The following is a 17,287-nucleotide window of genomic DNA, read 5'->3' as shown; positions in this document are numbered from 1 at the left end:
TAAGGTCCTTTAAGAATTTTATTCTACTTTATGTAAAAGTAAAGAAAGAGAAGAAAATATAAAAATGTATTTAAATGTGTAAATATCTGCAATTTACCTAATCTGTGGATACCATCTACCTTTTTGGAGGAAACGAGCGATCGAACGCGCTTAAAAGAATCGCTGGTCCAAATAAAACACTCGTTTAATCCGGCTCGATTCGATACCGCGTTCATTCTCATCCGGAAATTCATATTTCCGATTCTGCCACTTATACTACCATTCGCTGGTTAATCTGACTTTTTTCTCCATGCCTTTGTATCTCTGGCTGTTTAAATTGATCTCGCGACTAGCACATTTCTCGACTATAACATTTACCTTGCTCTGACCATTTAATTAAATGCGTATTAATTTCTGTATTTGTGATTTTTTTTTTTTTTTCTTTTTTTTACCTTTTCATCATATAAAGTTGGAAATTTGTAACATCCGTATTAGTTTGTTCTCTCGATTAAAGAACGAATAGCCGCTAAAAGACGACATCGTCACGGAAAGGCTACTAAAACGCAGAAACAGCCATAACTTGGAAACGAGAACGAACGGCAAAAGTAAACTCGCGTGAACCTTTTATTGCTTTCCCAGTTGCAGTACGACAACCTGAAAGTTATATCTGTACATTAAAATACCTTGTAATTCACCCTCTCTTTTTTTTACTTTTTCGGTTCTCCTTTCGTCACTGCGAGCGTATTAAAATACTTGTGTTTTCATGGAAAATTATAAATAGCATATTTTTAAACGACGTTATTCTCCAATCTCAACGTTGTTTATCTACAATTAACTGACCAAACCATATGTTAATTTTCAACTGGTCTTCCACCTTATCTTCTTTCGTTTGTTTTATGAATTTCAGAAATTTGTGGTACAAATCACCGCTGAAACCAGATCATATCCTTAAAATACTCTTAAAATTAAACTGTAGCATTGTTGGAGAAAACGACCTTGAACGATCGATCGATTTCAGTGAGACTACGGAGCAGCCTTAACACGCTTTTCAATTTTACTCGCGACACGGAACAGAGGCCGCGTCAATCGACCAAAACGTAACGTGTATCGTTTCCGGTGATGTGTCGTCCGGCTCGAGCCGCATTTCGAATCGATCTACGCTCGTACATGTACAATGCACATACATAGATATGATTCATATAGCTGGAAAGAATCGCTGATCAAATCGGCGCGATCGAATTGAGCTCCTCGTGAACGCGTCCCAAATGAATAAATATTCGCGTGGTGCGTGTTCAAGCGGCGATTATTATTTCGCGACGCGTGAGAAATTGGCGTGACAGGTCACACTACGTGGTGCCACGTGCTAATTAGACCCGCGGATGATGGCACTCGAAACATTCGATTAGCCGGAGATCCGGTCGAGCGAGAAATTCGATTTCCGTTTGACCAGCCGATTCCATGACCTTTTCTGTTAAGTCGATCGCTTGGAACGATATTTCTTTTGTTGAGTTGGTTTTTTTGCGAATAACGGGTGATCCAGTTTGCTAACAAAATGCGTCGAATGTACTTTTGAATTACGGTTGAGTGGTGAAATAGTAATAGTGCGAAAGTGTACGTGATGGAAAAATGGTAAAAAATTCTATTTGTGTGAAGAAATTCATCACTGATTAATTACTGACAGATAGTTGATTATCTTCACCTGATGCATCTGCCAACGAAAACAGCGTTATTTGTGAGCTGAATGAATAGATGTTTGTAGGAATTATTATTAGATTTCTGCTCCTCGTATTTTATTGCTGATTCTTCATAAAAAAAAATTCCACTTCCAATGCATTCTTAACGAAGAAACCATTATTTACCTCATAATAAATCAGGAAATAAATCAGGCACTTCGATAAACCGAAAATTCTCGCAGAAACGATGTTAGAAATTCACAACATTAACTCAGCGAACAATGCTGGGTTTACATTGGTCTAGTGGCATTCCAGTCCGGTGATCCAATCCAGCACAGGGTCGTTGTTGGAATGATGGAAACAATGTTCTCGTGCCATTACAGGGACGTCATTCCAATAAGCAAACCAGCCCAACGACTCGATGATTCGGAAGTCTATTCTACTATCCGATGTTTACTCCCAGCATCGAGAACACAACACTCCAGCATTACTGGAATCATCTAAACATCTCGATATTCGATACTAATTGACACGTAGTACAGTGTATCTATTACAATCTACCACTTTAAACGATAAAAAAAAATTTGGAATAACACAGACCATAACATTGATCGATTTCCAGTCAAACAACTGGAATGTAATCGCTTGGCTCAGCGACTGAACTAATGTAAAGCCAGCTTTTTAGTGTGCGTATCATGGAAGAACAACAACGACAGTAACGACAGCAAGAAAGACAAACGAGCGTCGCGACTCCTATATAAAATTTTCTAGACGATCGTGCTTCGTTCAGTTTCAGCCTCGTTCCACGTTTTGTCTTTTATTTGCCGGCTAACGATGGAAAACCCAATCGGCCGTTTCTCAATTGGGCCAAATTTACAGAACGACCGTGTCAGTTCCACTTCTCGCTTCTCGATCTTTCACCTCTTTCCCTTTTCTATCGTATTTTTCCATACTTCTTTATTTCGTCGCCAAAATCAAGTAACATACAATTATCCATAATATTTGTATTTATATTTATGATTCATTAGATTTATTAGAATTATTCCATAATTGATTTGAACTTAAAATGAAGAAGTTTGTTATCGTGTTCACTTTAGAAGACAATTTAATTCGTTGCTCGAATTGAGGATCTTTTTGACATTTACAGTTACATAGAAAAACTCTTTATACAGCTTCCAAATTTTGTTTAAATAAGATATATAAATCGTTTTTGGTTAAATAACGATTTCTTAACGTGTAGAGCAATAATAAAAATAATTCTTATTCATCTTCGCATACAACGCACTAATTTTACAACAACATTTCGTATAATGTGATTTTTTTACTCTTATGTAGTTATGACTCTTTTGTATAATATACCAAAATTTATGTTGAGTGTAAATATTTTTTACTTTATTTATAAACCTGAGGTGGATAGGTCGTGACAGGCGCGGAAAAAACACTCGGGTATAGTTAACAAGATATATTTATTAATAGATACGCTATATGTACTTATATGTTCTACTTGGCGTAGAACTCGCGATTACTATTAGCGGTTACATTAGCGATACAAGTTCGGATGATGATTGCTTACGATGCCGAGGAACTCGGGTCAACTATTACTGCCAACTACCAACTATCGACTCTGACTGACGTCTAACGACTGACTTTCCGTCACGATGATGCTACATGGGGTGGGGAAAACTATGATAGGGTGTGTCTAAAGATACGAGATCATCGGATTCATCGAGGAAAGCCTTCGTTCGGAAAGTGAGGGAAATGGACGTTGCTGTTAATTGGTTAATTTCTATGTTGGTGGTTGAAGAAGGATGCTAACCGCCCTCGAGAGAAAGTTACTAGCGAGAGGCATCGTACGTAAGAAAAACAGATTTCCCGTATATTCCCGTAGTAGGTGATAGATTTAGGGACTGTTAAGACAAAGACTATTTGTTCGTTAGCTAAATAAATCCTAAGATTTATAGCGGGTCCTTAGGCTAGCTGAAAATATACCGTGAAGATGTATCGACATCTGGCAATCATCTTATCCGAAGAATAAGGTCTTTGTGTAGCGAGCCACGAGCCAGAAACCATTGGAAAGTTTACTGTCGAGTGCCGCTGCAAATTCTTATTTTTTACACGTTGTTTAGTCTCTTTCAAAAATGAATTATGCCACACGTACATTTGCAAAAACTAAACCTACCAAAAATGAACTTGTCTTTGTTAACATTTTATTTCATGTTCATAGAAGTTTCATATTAAAAGACGTTATCAGATAACAAGAAACGAGGAAATAAAAGAAAGCATTTATTTCCAATTCTCGGACGCCATAACTCGCTATAAACAGCATGCTTAATCGCTTAACTTTGCTAGCTTTTTAAACGATAGGAAATTTAATTAATTTCGTTTCACATTCGCCATGGAAATTAATATTTTGCTGCAGCTTGTTTCAATTTCACCGCCGTGTTTGCTTGTTTCAAAGCAAAGTGAAGATACCTTTCTTTTTTTTCCCCTCCTTTTGGCTTGGTACAAACTCGTTGCTCGTAAATAACACGGTATACGCCACTGGTAGTATTCGAATCACGAATGAAATCGTTATTCGCACGGTTTTTATTGTTGCCGTTGTTCTTGCTAATTCATAGCGCGACCACGTTAATTGCCAGCAAATTTTCTCCCTTCGAGTTACTTTCTCCAGCGAGCAAATACGCCGAGAACGAAGATTATTCTTTTATCGCGTATTGTGGAAAACAAGCTGTTCTGGAATAGCGGTTCTCATTTGTACAAAATTTCTTATTTCATATAACAATCAAGATAACCCATTGTGTGTGGTCATGTCGCCTAAGGTAATGTTCAGATATTTTCATCAACCTTTTCATTTTCTTTATAATTCTACAACAATTAGCGGATTACACGGTAAAGGGTATTCTAAATATTCTAAAATAATAAAATAAATATTCTAAATTATTCTAAAGCAAAGAATTTCCAAGTTGACTCCTTATTAAATCCTTAACTTGCAAGCATGACATTGGAAATGCGCAAAGGCAAATGGAAGCTTTCGTTGGTAACTTTTCAACTAAATACCCGAACCTGTATGCGTAAGAGACGAAGTATTTGCTAGAAATAGTATTTAAATATTAGGTTGTCCGAAAAGTTTCTTTCGTTTTATAAGGATATAATACACGCACAATGTTTTTTGTTTTTGTTGGAATACAACGATATCAGTCGCATGCGGATAGAGTGTTTGATCGTACAGATTCTTCCATTCGTTGCCCAGCGCCATCCCCACTAGCGTACGTTCGTTAGATGTACCGCGGCGGTTGGCGCGTGCATGCTCTTCCGAGAACTCGGCGGAAGAAACGTAAGGATATGGATGGAACATTGGGCACGTCGGTGTCGCGCCTTGACAGCGTAGCGCTTTGTATCGAGAAGCTGCTAGAAGGTTCCGTGGCACGTGACGTTACACAGACATCTACTCAGGTCACACTCATTACAGAGAGTGGGGGTTCAAAATCTTTACAAGCGCCACAGGTCACTAAGGCAGTTAGTCTGTGAATAACTAGCCAACTGTCTACATTCCAGAACGCACATTTATAACTCTCGAAATAATTGTTTAATAAATATCACATTATATTATTTCAACATAAACATTGTGTCTTCCACAGAATATTAATCCTAATTCCAAGATTAAATTCTAACAGTTTTATATTAGTTTATTGAATTACGCGCGAACATAATAATAGAAATAGAACGAAATGGATCATACCTAATTTGTGGCGGCACTCAACAGCAAATACGACCGGACGACGGCAGCGCAGTGGTTAGCGCCTTAGGTTACGACGTTCGGGACCCGGGTTCAAATCCCGGCGCCCGTAGTCCGATTTTTCTTCCACGACATCTAAATGAGAAGAAAAAGCAGCAGTTAACCCCTCAGAGATATCTACACCCAGCATCATCAGCTCTATTACCGACTACTATCGCACCTCAAATTGGTGTGACCTCGACGTGATCTGCAGCGAAAAAGGTGTTGTGTGACCGTGAGAGCGCTACCGAGACTTCGATCATCGCGAATCTAAGACTGTGTACAATCTGGACCTATCGCTACGACGAACATGGAAAACGGCCCTTTCATCTTCAGCAAACCTCGACGCCTCACCTTCGACCGACGCAAGCAGCTGACAGGATACGAGACACAATGATCGAGCCAGGAGTGATGAAGCCAACGAAAAGTCCATGGACATCATCTCTGCACGTCATACTAAAGACCAACGGAGGCCTACGACCGTACGCTATAAACGCCCACCCACACCGCACGATGATTGAAACTCAGCACACTCATCTGGACCCTCAGTTGGGGTTCACTTGGTCACTTAACGCTTTGAAAGGGGCGAGCCATGTTTCATTCGTTCCAACGTTTTGAACTGGTGGATCAATTACCGTCGTTATTCGGGCAGTACGCTGGTGATCATCTCCAAATTCCTCTGCTATAAGGTCCCGCTGATCGCATTAACTTTTCCAGGTTAGTGTCGTCGACTGCGGCAAGGACACGCCTGATGCGGGTAGAGTAGTCGGTTCCTCCACAGCGTGAGGATGAAATCATCGGGCGTGGAGGGGCTAACGAGTTTTCTAAGGTGCTGATAAAATTGAGACAGCTTCCTGTCGCCCATCTTTTCGCTTTCCACCATCTTCTTTACCCGAGCACTGTCTGTATCGGTTAATACGCGAATGAGCTCACATTTCAGTTTCTCGTATCGCCCCGTGGCTGAGGAATTCGTCATTATGTCTACGATGTTCTGTAGGTGGCGACTGTCAAGATATTTGACAAGAGTCACGAACTTTATTTTGTCGTTCGTGATCTCCGCTGCCTCGAATTGCCTCTCCAATAGGGCGAACCATGCCGTGGTGTTCGTGGACTGCAGTGGAGGCGTGCTGACCATCTGACTGGCTGAACTTCCTTGGTTATTATTTTCCATTTCACAAACATACTTAGAATCGCGGTGATTGAAATCTCAATGGCACTATCACGGCCACCTCTTTCGCTGTAAATCACGTCGGGGTCACCGATTTGAGGTGCGATAGCAGTAGCACTATCACCATAACTACTATCGCATCTCAAATTCGATAAAATAATATAAAACAGAAATTGTTGTTCACCTATTATCACCTTATGAAACGAAAGAAACTTTTCGGACAACCTAATACTTAAGATTTATCACTATTTACTAACTAGTAGCAGCGGAAGATCGTGCACAAGAAATCTAGTATTTGTTTTTAATATTACTTGCACTTAATACTTACAGCCATTTGCTTATTATTATGCATACGACCGACTTCTTCGATCGTGCACATTTTTATCGCGCAATCACTGAAAACGACTCTATCGAGAATTTTCTCATTGAACGGAAGGAAACAACGGAACGATCCACGGGTCTCGTTTAAAACTTTTAAACGTCGATCCATTCGTTTCTTTTCAATTGAGGGACAAAGAGAAGAAGGGGTTTGGGAATCTTCGCAATATCGGGATGTAATCAGCGTAGAACGAAGGAAGCTTCTCTAATTAGTGTAATGCGACCGCTTAATTGCAATCAGCGTCGCCGGCGTGCCCAGTCGAGGTGTCCTTTAATTATTCGATATCGTAATTGATCGTCTACGGTCCGCGATTCCGGCGTCAAAGCGCTTACCACGATACTGCAATCTGTTGTTGCCGCAGACGCGCGTTGCACAATTCCTTGCGGTCTATTCCCAAACCGTTTAACGAAGAAAAGAAGGTAGGACATCGTGGTCCAGCGGAACCTTTATCGATTCGACGTTCGCGCCATTAACTTAATAATATTTTATTGCTACATGACGATGCAAGAGTTTTTTAACTTTCGTTGAAACTTTAATGCCAATCTTCCTACACCTTCTTCTTAATCCTCGGATAAATTCTTTATAACTATATTTAGTATTTTCTACGATATATTTCTACGATGACTACATTTGGCTACATTTAAAAATCATAAATCGAACAGATAATGCCGCGTGTCTAGAAATCACGATAATCCAATCAGTCATCTACGATCTATTTCCAAAACTATGTCCTGTTTCTGAATTTCTGCCAAACATAACGAGTCCGACAAACACAGTTGCGAGCATAAATGTACGAGACCTCGTAAATCCCACTTGGTACACGGAAAAAATCGCCTAATAGTAAAATTTCACCATGCGTTACAGCCTCGCGAATTAGACAGACCGATACTGTACCATTGTACTAGAAAAACGTGGAAAATACGAATTCAGTTTGTTACGACCGTTCGCGGAGAGACGCGGTCGCGAGGAAAACGCGTCAGCGAGAGGCGTAAATTCTCGCTACGATTCGGTGAATCGACGCCGCGAAGTAGTCGTTCCCCTGTTTCGGTTAAGATAACAGAGGTGGTTGAATGAATATGACACAGTAGAGTAAGTTATATTTCACCGTTTATTCCACAACTTATAACGAGGATAGTTACACTGGTGCGTATGTACGAGATGAGTGAGTGACTGATCTGCGGGTGTGTATACCCGCTCGAAGGATGTTGACCGTTCGAAGGATGTAAAATCAGTACCGTCTTGGGAGACGATGATGTGTCGGAGGAAAGCTAAGGATGGGTGTGTCTAGCGCACAGGACCATCGGATTTGTTGGTGCCTATGTTATTTAGGAAAGTGAGGGAATAGGCTTCGTTTCTAATTGGTTAAACGAAGGGTCTTAACCGCCCTCGAGAGAAAGTGGTTAGTGGGAGGACAGTTGCAGCGTACGTGCGAAAAACCAACTTTCCTTAGTTAAGCCGTGGTAGACAATAGTCTTTGGAAATTCTTCCGAACCAGATGTTTGTTTTGTTTGAAGGACCTTTCCTAGGAAATCTATGGGATTTATGGAAGGTACTTGAAACTGTGGAGGATACGCTGCCAGTATCCGAAGACATCTGGTTGCCACATTGCCCGCGGTGTGTGGCCTCGGCCGGGTAGCGTGTTACGCGACGTAACAAGTTAATTGTCGTCTAAGCATTTCGTCCAAGTCGAAACTTCCCTCTGTACTTTGAACGTTCAAGCCTTAGGTAAAACAAGACACAATTTTTTGTATCGCTCGTCAAAGGAAAGGAATGGAAGTGTAAAAAGTGAATGGAAAGGAAAGAGTTCATGTGGAAAGCAATAGAAACTCGAGTTAACTGAAACAATTCATCAATGAAAAGAAAGCACCGAACATAAAGCAAACGAGATGAACGAAGACTAAGGAGAGTAGATTATTCTCCGAGACGACGATCTTCCCTGCTTTGCCATTCTACTGGATCGAAGAAAGAATACAAGCCAGTCTGTGGAACGCTCGTTACAGCTCTTACAGTTTCGTAAGCGGAATTAACCGATTTAAAATCGAACAGTTGTCGAAGGATCGAACAAAGTGTCTCCTTCAATAGTTCGTAGAAAATCGAAAGAAGAACCGGTGGAACGTGCAAGATACGAGATGGAAAGACTCGAAGCGGATAGAAATTGCGATTTCGATGCTTAAACTATGATTATAAAATTGTTCCTGATGCAAATTTAAATTCGAAACTTCGATCAAACTGAAATCTTCCTTACTTTTACGTGGTTTTAATTAAAAATCGTTTCTGTTAAATTTACACTGAACCTCGACATTCAAAGAACCATAATAAAATTCTAGAATGCTAAAACCCTGTTTCGTGACATTCGGCCGTACTTTTTCATCGCTCTTTGTAGAATAGTAGCTGGTAAACTGCTCGAGATTAAACGCGAAGCGACAAACATACCGCGCTCTTCAATTTCGACCTGGCAAACGGTACACGTTTACACATTCGGTCGATAATGAACTCGCCAGTTAGGCAGAATTTACAGCGACGTTATGAGCTAGGCCTGCCGGCTAGCAATTGAAATGAAAATCGATATGCATGCACTTTCACGTTTAATAACAATGTGATATAGTTCCTTGGTAATCTGTACGGTTAATCGATAATATCTTCGTTATCATCTAGCGAAGATCTCGAAGAGATACTATCAATTGAAAATTATGATACAATGTAATGGACTTTGAATCTGGAAGATAAGTTACTGCTGAGCATATTATGACTAAATTGCGGATGTTTATACATTTATGATAAGTATGAAACAAATGAAAATATATAAAGACGAGCAGAAATATAAAAATATGTAGCGCGTCAAGATGCATGCACGGAGCTTTCAAGATTTTTCAGAAGTTGCAAAATTTTGTAATAAATAAAGAAGAATAGGAATAAATCAAAAGATAATTCTAGTTCTGTAAAATATTCGTGCTCGAGGGTACAGTAGATTTTTGATTCGATTCGATTGATAATCCGATTCGAAACGATAGATGAAGTTCGTTTACAGGTACCGACCAGTCATCCAGCTCGACTATTCTCCTTTATGAACCCGCTGGCTATTCAAATCTGGCTGTATGTGCTGGCTGCGTACGTCCTTGTCTCGGTGATGATGTTCGTGGTTGCTAGGATCAGCCCGTACGAGTGGAACAACCCTCATCCCTGTCATACAGAGTCGGAACTTGTCGAGAACCAATTCTCGCTGGCCAATAGTTTTTGGTTCACCATTGGCACTCTGATGCAGCAGGGTAGCGATCTGAACCCTAAGGTATGTCACTGTAATTTTCGTGCAAAATTAACACACTGTTCGATACGATTTTAGAAGATCGTTCTTCGGCTTATTTTCATTTTTATATCTACGTCTCGCGTCTGTATGTTTCTTCGTTTAATGATAATTTTTCAATTCTTTCAAGTTTCGTCAAGAAGGCACAATGGGCTATTTGAGGCCAATTTTGCCTGAAATATTAGGTTGTCCTAAAAGCTTCTTTAGTTTTATAAAAAAAGTAATAGATGCATAACATTTTTTACGTTATACTATTTTATTGAATTATGTATGACTCAATTTGTAGTAACAGAACAAAAGTAATAGAACAAATATAAAACAAAAAATGTTGTGCATCTAATATTTCCTTATAAGAGACTTTTGGGATGACCTAATAAATACATTCGTCGTTTGATTAATTGATTAAACGTAATGTTGCACACGATGCAATCGTACGAGTCATACGAATAATATTCATTTGATTGATGCAACAGAACTTTTTGAAAAATACATTACGATACATTTATTTATTTCGATAAACGTAATACGATATGTCCTTTCCTTGAAAACAACACGCAAATATGCCTACATACGTAGACATGTATATGGAGGGTGAGATTCTACCGTGAACAGTTTCAACAATTTTATTTCAAAGGTATTGACAACCGTAATTACCAAATTTACAGTGCAAATAACTCAATTTAAATTAAACAGATTATTAAGCTCTTCTCTGGCTATATATTTGCGCCAGCTCTTTCAAATGCCCATGCATATTAATAGAGTGGAAAAACATTGACGAATAGCCGCAAGGGGAAACCGGACGGATCGATCGACGAGAATATCATCGAATCGACGATCTGTTTTATGTTATTTTGCGAAAACCTGTTCGTACGAAAAAAACCACTCGCAAATATCGAGTCGATGGCCAGAAAACATAATATGCGACATATCTGATGCGTTCCGTTGTCTTTGTCGCGCTATTCCAATCGATGGGCCGTGATGGTCGGGCGAAATAAAACTTTGTCCCAGGCTCCGTAATTACCATTTCAAAAATGACGCTGTTAACATACGAATTTTGTTGTAATATTATCATCCTGTAACAACAGCGTTGACAATAATTATTCTATTCTTAATCTGGTGGATATCGAATAGTGAAGAATAGACAAGAAAATGTATCATTTTCAATAGTTTCGTCGTAACGTTTAAAACGGAATTTTAAACGATATTACAAACTTTTCGTTACAATACGTTTCGTTTTACAAAGTTCTTGTTAAACCTTAAGGCGATAAAGCAACATTTTTACGCGAATTAACGCGTTTCTTTTATAACTATCCTAAAAACCTAGATTCACATGGACGTTCGTACTGCGAGTGATTAAGATTACGCTGAAATGACACAACTTTATTTCAAATAAAGATTAACGTGGCAGACTCGCGTAAGAGGAAATACTCAAACCTCTTATCGCGCTTTGTCAACTTTATATCGCGAGCGAATATTCTACAGAAATTTCCTTTTCCTTCTACGATGCTGACCAAAAAGGGAAAATACATCTAAAACCTGGAATTCCAGAACGATCTTCGAGCTGTCCGCCGGAGAGGAAGCTCGAAGGAGTCTCATTGCGTTGTTCGGTTAGCCGTGACGTGGAACGATGGCGATCGGCCCGTTTCATTAAGCGGAGTGAATTAACCGGGCTTCGAGCCTTCGCTTAGAGACTTAGAGAAGCGAAATTGCGCCACAGAGATAATAGAATCTCAGCGGTGGAACCACGATGACTCTAGTTTATCGATGAAGGTTGCTTTGCTCGAATATCCACGCGGCGCGGTGGCGTAAAATTTTTATCACGCCACTATGCGCGACTTTACTTTGCCTTTTCATAAAACTTAAAGCCCTGGAATACTTGGCGATATTCTGTGTTTTTACTACTTTCAACGCGAAACGGTATAAACTTAACTAAACCGGTGTAAAAGCCGTCTGATAGCTTCTTGAAGATATTGCAGTTGATAAATTTGATCAGGCAACGAGCACGCGGATCGTGGGTGGCATATGGTGGTTCTTCACGCTGATCATCATATCGTCGTATACTGCCAACCTGGCGGCGTTCCTTACGGTCGAGAGGATGATCACTCCCATTGAAAATGCGGAGGATCTCGCTGGTCAGACGGACATCGCTTATGGTACCTTGGATAGCGGAAGTACCATGACTTTCTTCAGGGTAATCATCTTTATCGTTCGTCCTTAATTAGAAGCAGCGGAACAGTCGATATTAGCAATTTAATATTGCTGTCAGCCAATATTGGAATAGCAGTCAAGGAGATGAGATTACATAAAAAGAAATATTCCAAGGAGAATTGAGATTAAAAAATGTTATTGGTTTCGAGATAAAAAGGAGATGCGCCCACGAAGATGACAATTGCTAGAAATAATCTTTTAGTTAGAGATCAGTCTCGTTCGGGTTAATTGAATACTTTGCAGCGATAAGAGGACAGCTCCAGTATTTCAACTGTATTTATCGGAAAAGAGAGAAAGATACAGGTTCCATATGCAAATGTGCGAAAATTGATTGCTACGAGTATTAGTAGACTATGAACTTATAGTACGTATGAAAGAAATAATTCAATTTCGATTAGTTTTCAGTTACTTTTTGTTACTTTATTCAAATTATTTGAAAGTGGAGCGCCTCCTTATCGCAGCAATCTCTCCAGTTATTTCCCATAATTATCTGCAATAGTACGAAGCGATAGTAATGCGAACGATCTAAAGGATTCGATGATCGAGACGTACAAGAAGATGTGGCGGTTCATGGAGAACAAGAAACCATCCGTGTTCGTGCCCACTTACGAAGAAGGGATCCAGAGGGTTCTTCAAGGCGATTACGCTTTCTTAATGGAGTCGACCATGTTGGATTACATCGTGCAAAGGGACTGCAATCTCACCCAAATTGGCGGACTTCTGGATAGCAAAGGATACGGCATCGCTACGCCAATGGGTGAATTTTATCTTCTTCCATGTTTATAGAATAGATTGTCTATGATTGTAACGGTTCGTATTGTTTGTAGGCTCACCATGGCGAGATAAGATATCTCTGGCAATCCTCGAGCTTCAGGAAAAGGGAGAAATCCAAATGCTGTACGACAAATGGTGGAAGAGTCCCGGTGATACTTGTATGAGGACTGAGAAGGGCAAGGAGAGCAAGGCGAATTCCTTGGGAGTGGATAATATAGGTAATTTTTGAAAGAATTTCATTTACAATGGTCGTAGAAAGTATCGACGCGGCATTATTATAGCATCTACCAACGCATGATATTTTTGGCTCTGATTCATATCTGTTTTCAAAAATATCATGTACGATATGTGCATTATGAGCTTTGTTTCGGAATAATCTGTCAAACAGATCTGTAAACTTATTCAGTTTCCTTCCGAGACACTTTATATATTTTGGTAGCATTTGAACATTAATATTCGATAACACCGAATATCAATGTTCCTAACTCGTTATTCCTCTGTTTCGACTTGCTATCGCCGCCGCCTTCAGTCGAATCGCGTCGCACCTCTTGGGTTAGCGAACAATTCGAGGAAACAGCGTCCTGTAGGCGACCAGGACCGATGAATTTTTACATTTGCTGGAAGTTGAACTTCTTGTGCTGTCTTATAGGTGGAGTATTCGTTGTACTGCTGTGCGGCCTGGCGTTCGCCGTGTTGATCGCGATTTTCGAGTTCTGCTATAGTACCAGGAGAAACATGCCGGCGGAACGGGTGAGTATCTCTCTTCTACAACGAATATCAGAAACAAGAGGAAACGCATAAGGATATCGTGGACATTGATATTCCACGGGATATCGTTCTACGATCACAAATTAGATCAATTTTCTCCGCTCTGTCACGGATTGTATCAATAAAAAGACAATTCGTGGACAGATGGCGAGAAAACAGAGACTTTTTTCCAGGCGATGAACACGCGCGATGCATGAACTTTAGGATTGCATGAAATTTTCTGTCACTTTTGTTTTCCATTTTGTGTGGCCCACCGTGGATTTTTCCGCGAAGCAGCATGAACTCATCCTTCATTGAAGCATGCCGGCCGACTGCAAACGCACGAAGCTCAGTCCACGACCAAGGTCCGTTATTTTTGCATTTTTTCCAGTTGAAAACTTCGTTATCTCCGCTTAATTCGATTCCCCTTTTGACCGTTCTCTTTTTCAACGTCTGCTCGTAATTGCGCGCGCTGTTGGCAACATTTTTTGCTCGCCTTCCGTTCGATAGCCAGCGCAGTATCGAGGAACGAACCTGCTCGTTCGCTTAAATTACCGATTCGCTTTGATTACGTACGTTCGTCGTGTTTGTTCGTTTCCGCTTCTGTTACCCGTGTCGCGTATCAACGAGTAGAACTATCTGAATCGATCGTCGATCGATTTCACGAGGTGTTCCCTCAAAATCACTTTGACTTTATCGTCTTCTTCTCTGATTTGCTAAATTCGAAACGCAGAGAGCTCCGGTATCGACGCCGATCTGCACGGATTCTTTGCAAGGGATCTCGCAATCCGTGCAGCAACAGCAACAACAGCAGACGCAACAGCAGCAACAACAGCAGCCGCAACAGCAACCGAATCAGCATCAGGAATCCCTGTGCTCGGAAATGGCGCGGGAACTGTGTCGCGCGTTGCGCTGCCACGCGTCCTCGCGGCGGCGTCGCGCCTGCGAGAAATGCTCAACGCACGTGCTCGGCTATACACCGGACAACCCCACTGCCACCCCCTTGAATGGGATGAGATCGCAGGTTCGTTGCTTTTACAAAGACGACAAGTCATATATGAAAATACTCCGCGAAGGTTTAACGCCGATCGATACGCTAATTATTCTTCGAACGATCTCGTACAGTGTCGATCTTAAATCCGCATCACGATCTCTTCTAATTAGATAAAGAGATAAAGCAAAAGACACGATACTATATCGAACACAATTTTGCTGTTACAGAGAAGCAGCCTGGGTGTTCCCACAGTGGAACTGCCGCCACATGTCCACCTGCATCATCACGCACCACCGCCACACGACTATGACGGAACTTAAACTCACGAATCTTTTTACACCTTTTGCGGTCACTTCTTGGGGCCTAACGAACGAGAAGAACGTACTAACGGGGAAAAGAAGTGGTACGACTACGGACGAAAAAGCTTCGAAAAGAAAAGAGAGGGGACAAGATCGAGAAGACCGAGAAGAAAGTACAAAAACGCATCAAGTAGCACCGAACGGACAGATCGACCAGTTCGTTCCTTTCCTTTTTTCCTAGAGAACGAAGTAGAATACCGCCGCGAGTATCACATACGTCGAGAATCACCGAGAACCAACGTTGCACAATTTCTATGAAGAGCGTGTGTTCGTCGTCGAACACGAACGAGAGAGGAGAAAAAAAAAGGCTCTTGTGTTCCCGCGAATCTCCCCTTCCTATTTTCACCAAGAACACGGTCTCGTTTCACTTTCTACCGTAGAGTCTGCACCAAGAGACGATCGTTCGCGTACGTTGGCTAACGCGGAGCGCAGGGATCGATCGTGGAGGACTCGCACGACCCGTGGCGAAAATCCAACAAGACCTGCCATTTCTCAATTCTCGTCCCGCCACTATTTCATCCTCTCACTGTTTCTCACTTGCATCGCGTAGAAATATCATGGTATTTGTCATACGATCAACCAAAAACTCGAGGAATTTGCGTTTCGATGACCCACACGCAACATTTCCCTCGATTAATCGAACGGAGAAGGATATTTCAAATCTCGTAGCGATTTCTCTCGACGAAAAGAAATCGTGGCAATCTAATAAATCGAAAAATTAGTTGATATTATTAAAATTAATCACAAGATACATTGACAAGTGCTGTGTATCTCGAAATACGATCCTCGAGTATTATTTAGCACGACTAGATTTTGATCCATTTGGAGGAATCGTCGAGCCGAAGTACAAAGAAGATTGTCGAATTTTCTTTTTACTCTGCGCTAACGAGAAGGATCGAACAACCGATTTCAGTCTCGGAACATTTCCTGTACATTCCACGTCGCGTCAGAAGAACATTCGTGTTCGAAGAACGATCGAGCCCGAGATTAAACAGGAACGACACTTATCACGCGATTTTTCTTCCGTTTTCGGCAAGACGAGATGTCGTTGCGACTGACGCCAGGCTCGATTCGGCTCTTCCTGTAATACAACACGCGATCGATCGTAGAAATCGGAACGGCCAAGTAAGGCGGTGAAACTATCTGTCGATCAGGCCGTTCCTTTTTTACCCTTTTGCGTCCACGTAAACGAACTGCACCGTAAACGATTCTTGCATACGTAAACGACCACCGGAGGCACATTAACTCACATAACACACTCACGCAGATACAGATTCGTGTAACTACCGCGGCGGCACGCGCGAATGTAGACGATACAATTTGCAAGTATTTTAAAGTAAAACACAGAAGGCAAGCGACTAACTGTCTAGAGTTAAAGAAAAAAAAACGAGTACAACCAAGTAGACGTTTGATGTCATTTCACGTGTGTATATGCAGACGGCGAATAAACGTAAGACATGATGATGGACAGGATGGATCGTTTTCTCGTTTACCTTCCCCTGATTTTCCTCAGATTCGTTTTGAGATTGACGCTCCTAGTCCAACTCCACTTTCTATTAACTTCTTAATTTCATTATATAAGCAGATAATTTTGAATGTTACAATTTTGGAAGTAATATTCAATTCTCAATAAGTAATGGACTTGTTTCTGCAGGTTCATTTATCATAGGAAAATAACGACAATTTCGAAAACAAATTTCGAGAACGGTGTTTGTAACGTTCTCGCTTCTTTCTTCTTTTTAATATGTGGAGTTGAACAGTTGTTGATTTCGTTTTGAAATCGATAAAAGTAATGAAATGTAATATTGAAGTTGTATGGTTAGTATTAACGCTGATATATTACATCTACGTACACACTACGTTGTACAGAACTATACAGGGTATTCCTGAAATCTTAGTAGAACCGGAAAGCAGACAATTTTCCATTTGA

General features: G+C 40.7%; 1 protein-coding gene across 9 annotated transcripts in view; it reads left to right on the top strand.

Annotated features, from left to right (window-relative positions):
- The window catches only part of LOC117155869 (glutamate receptor ionotropic, kainate 2), a 115,169-nt gene extending 98,339 nt beyond the window's left edge, over positions 1-16,830 (top strand). For 7 of the 9 annotated variants that reach the window (XM_076620944.1, XM_033332334.2, XM_033332342.2 and 4 more), the window contains 7 exons: positions 10,003-10,260; positions 12,269-12,466; positions 13,015-13,240; positions 13,311-13,475; positions 13,907-14,007; positions 14,738-15,028; positions 15,226-16,830. In XM_076620944.1, the coding sequence (XP_076477059.1) occupies positions 10,003-10,260; positions 12,269-12,466; positions 13,015-13,240; positions 13,311-13,475; positions 13,907-14,007; positions 14,738-15,028; positions 15,226-15,318 (1,332 nt within the window). In that variant the 3' untranslated portion in view covers positions 15,319-16,830. The other 2 variants (XM_033332341.2, XM_033332340.2) reach the window with 2 other exon arrangements.
- Positions 16,831-17,287: the final 457 nt, after the last annotated feature.

This window comes from Bombus vancouverensis, chromosome 8, assembly GCF_051014615.1.
Source record: "Bombus vancouverensis nearcticus chromosome 8, iyBomVanc1_principal, whole genome shotgun sequence".
Lineage (NCBI taxonomy): Eukaryota > Metazoa > Arthropoda > Insecta > Hymenoptera > Apidae > Bombus > Bombus vancouverensis.
The sequence above is the reverse complement of the archived record's forward strand: the minus strand, read 5'-3'. Positions and strand labels throughout refer to the sequence as shown.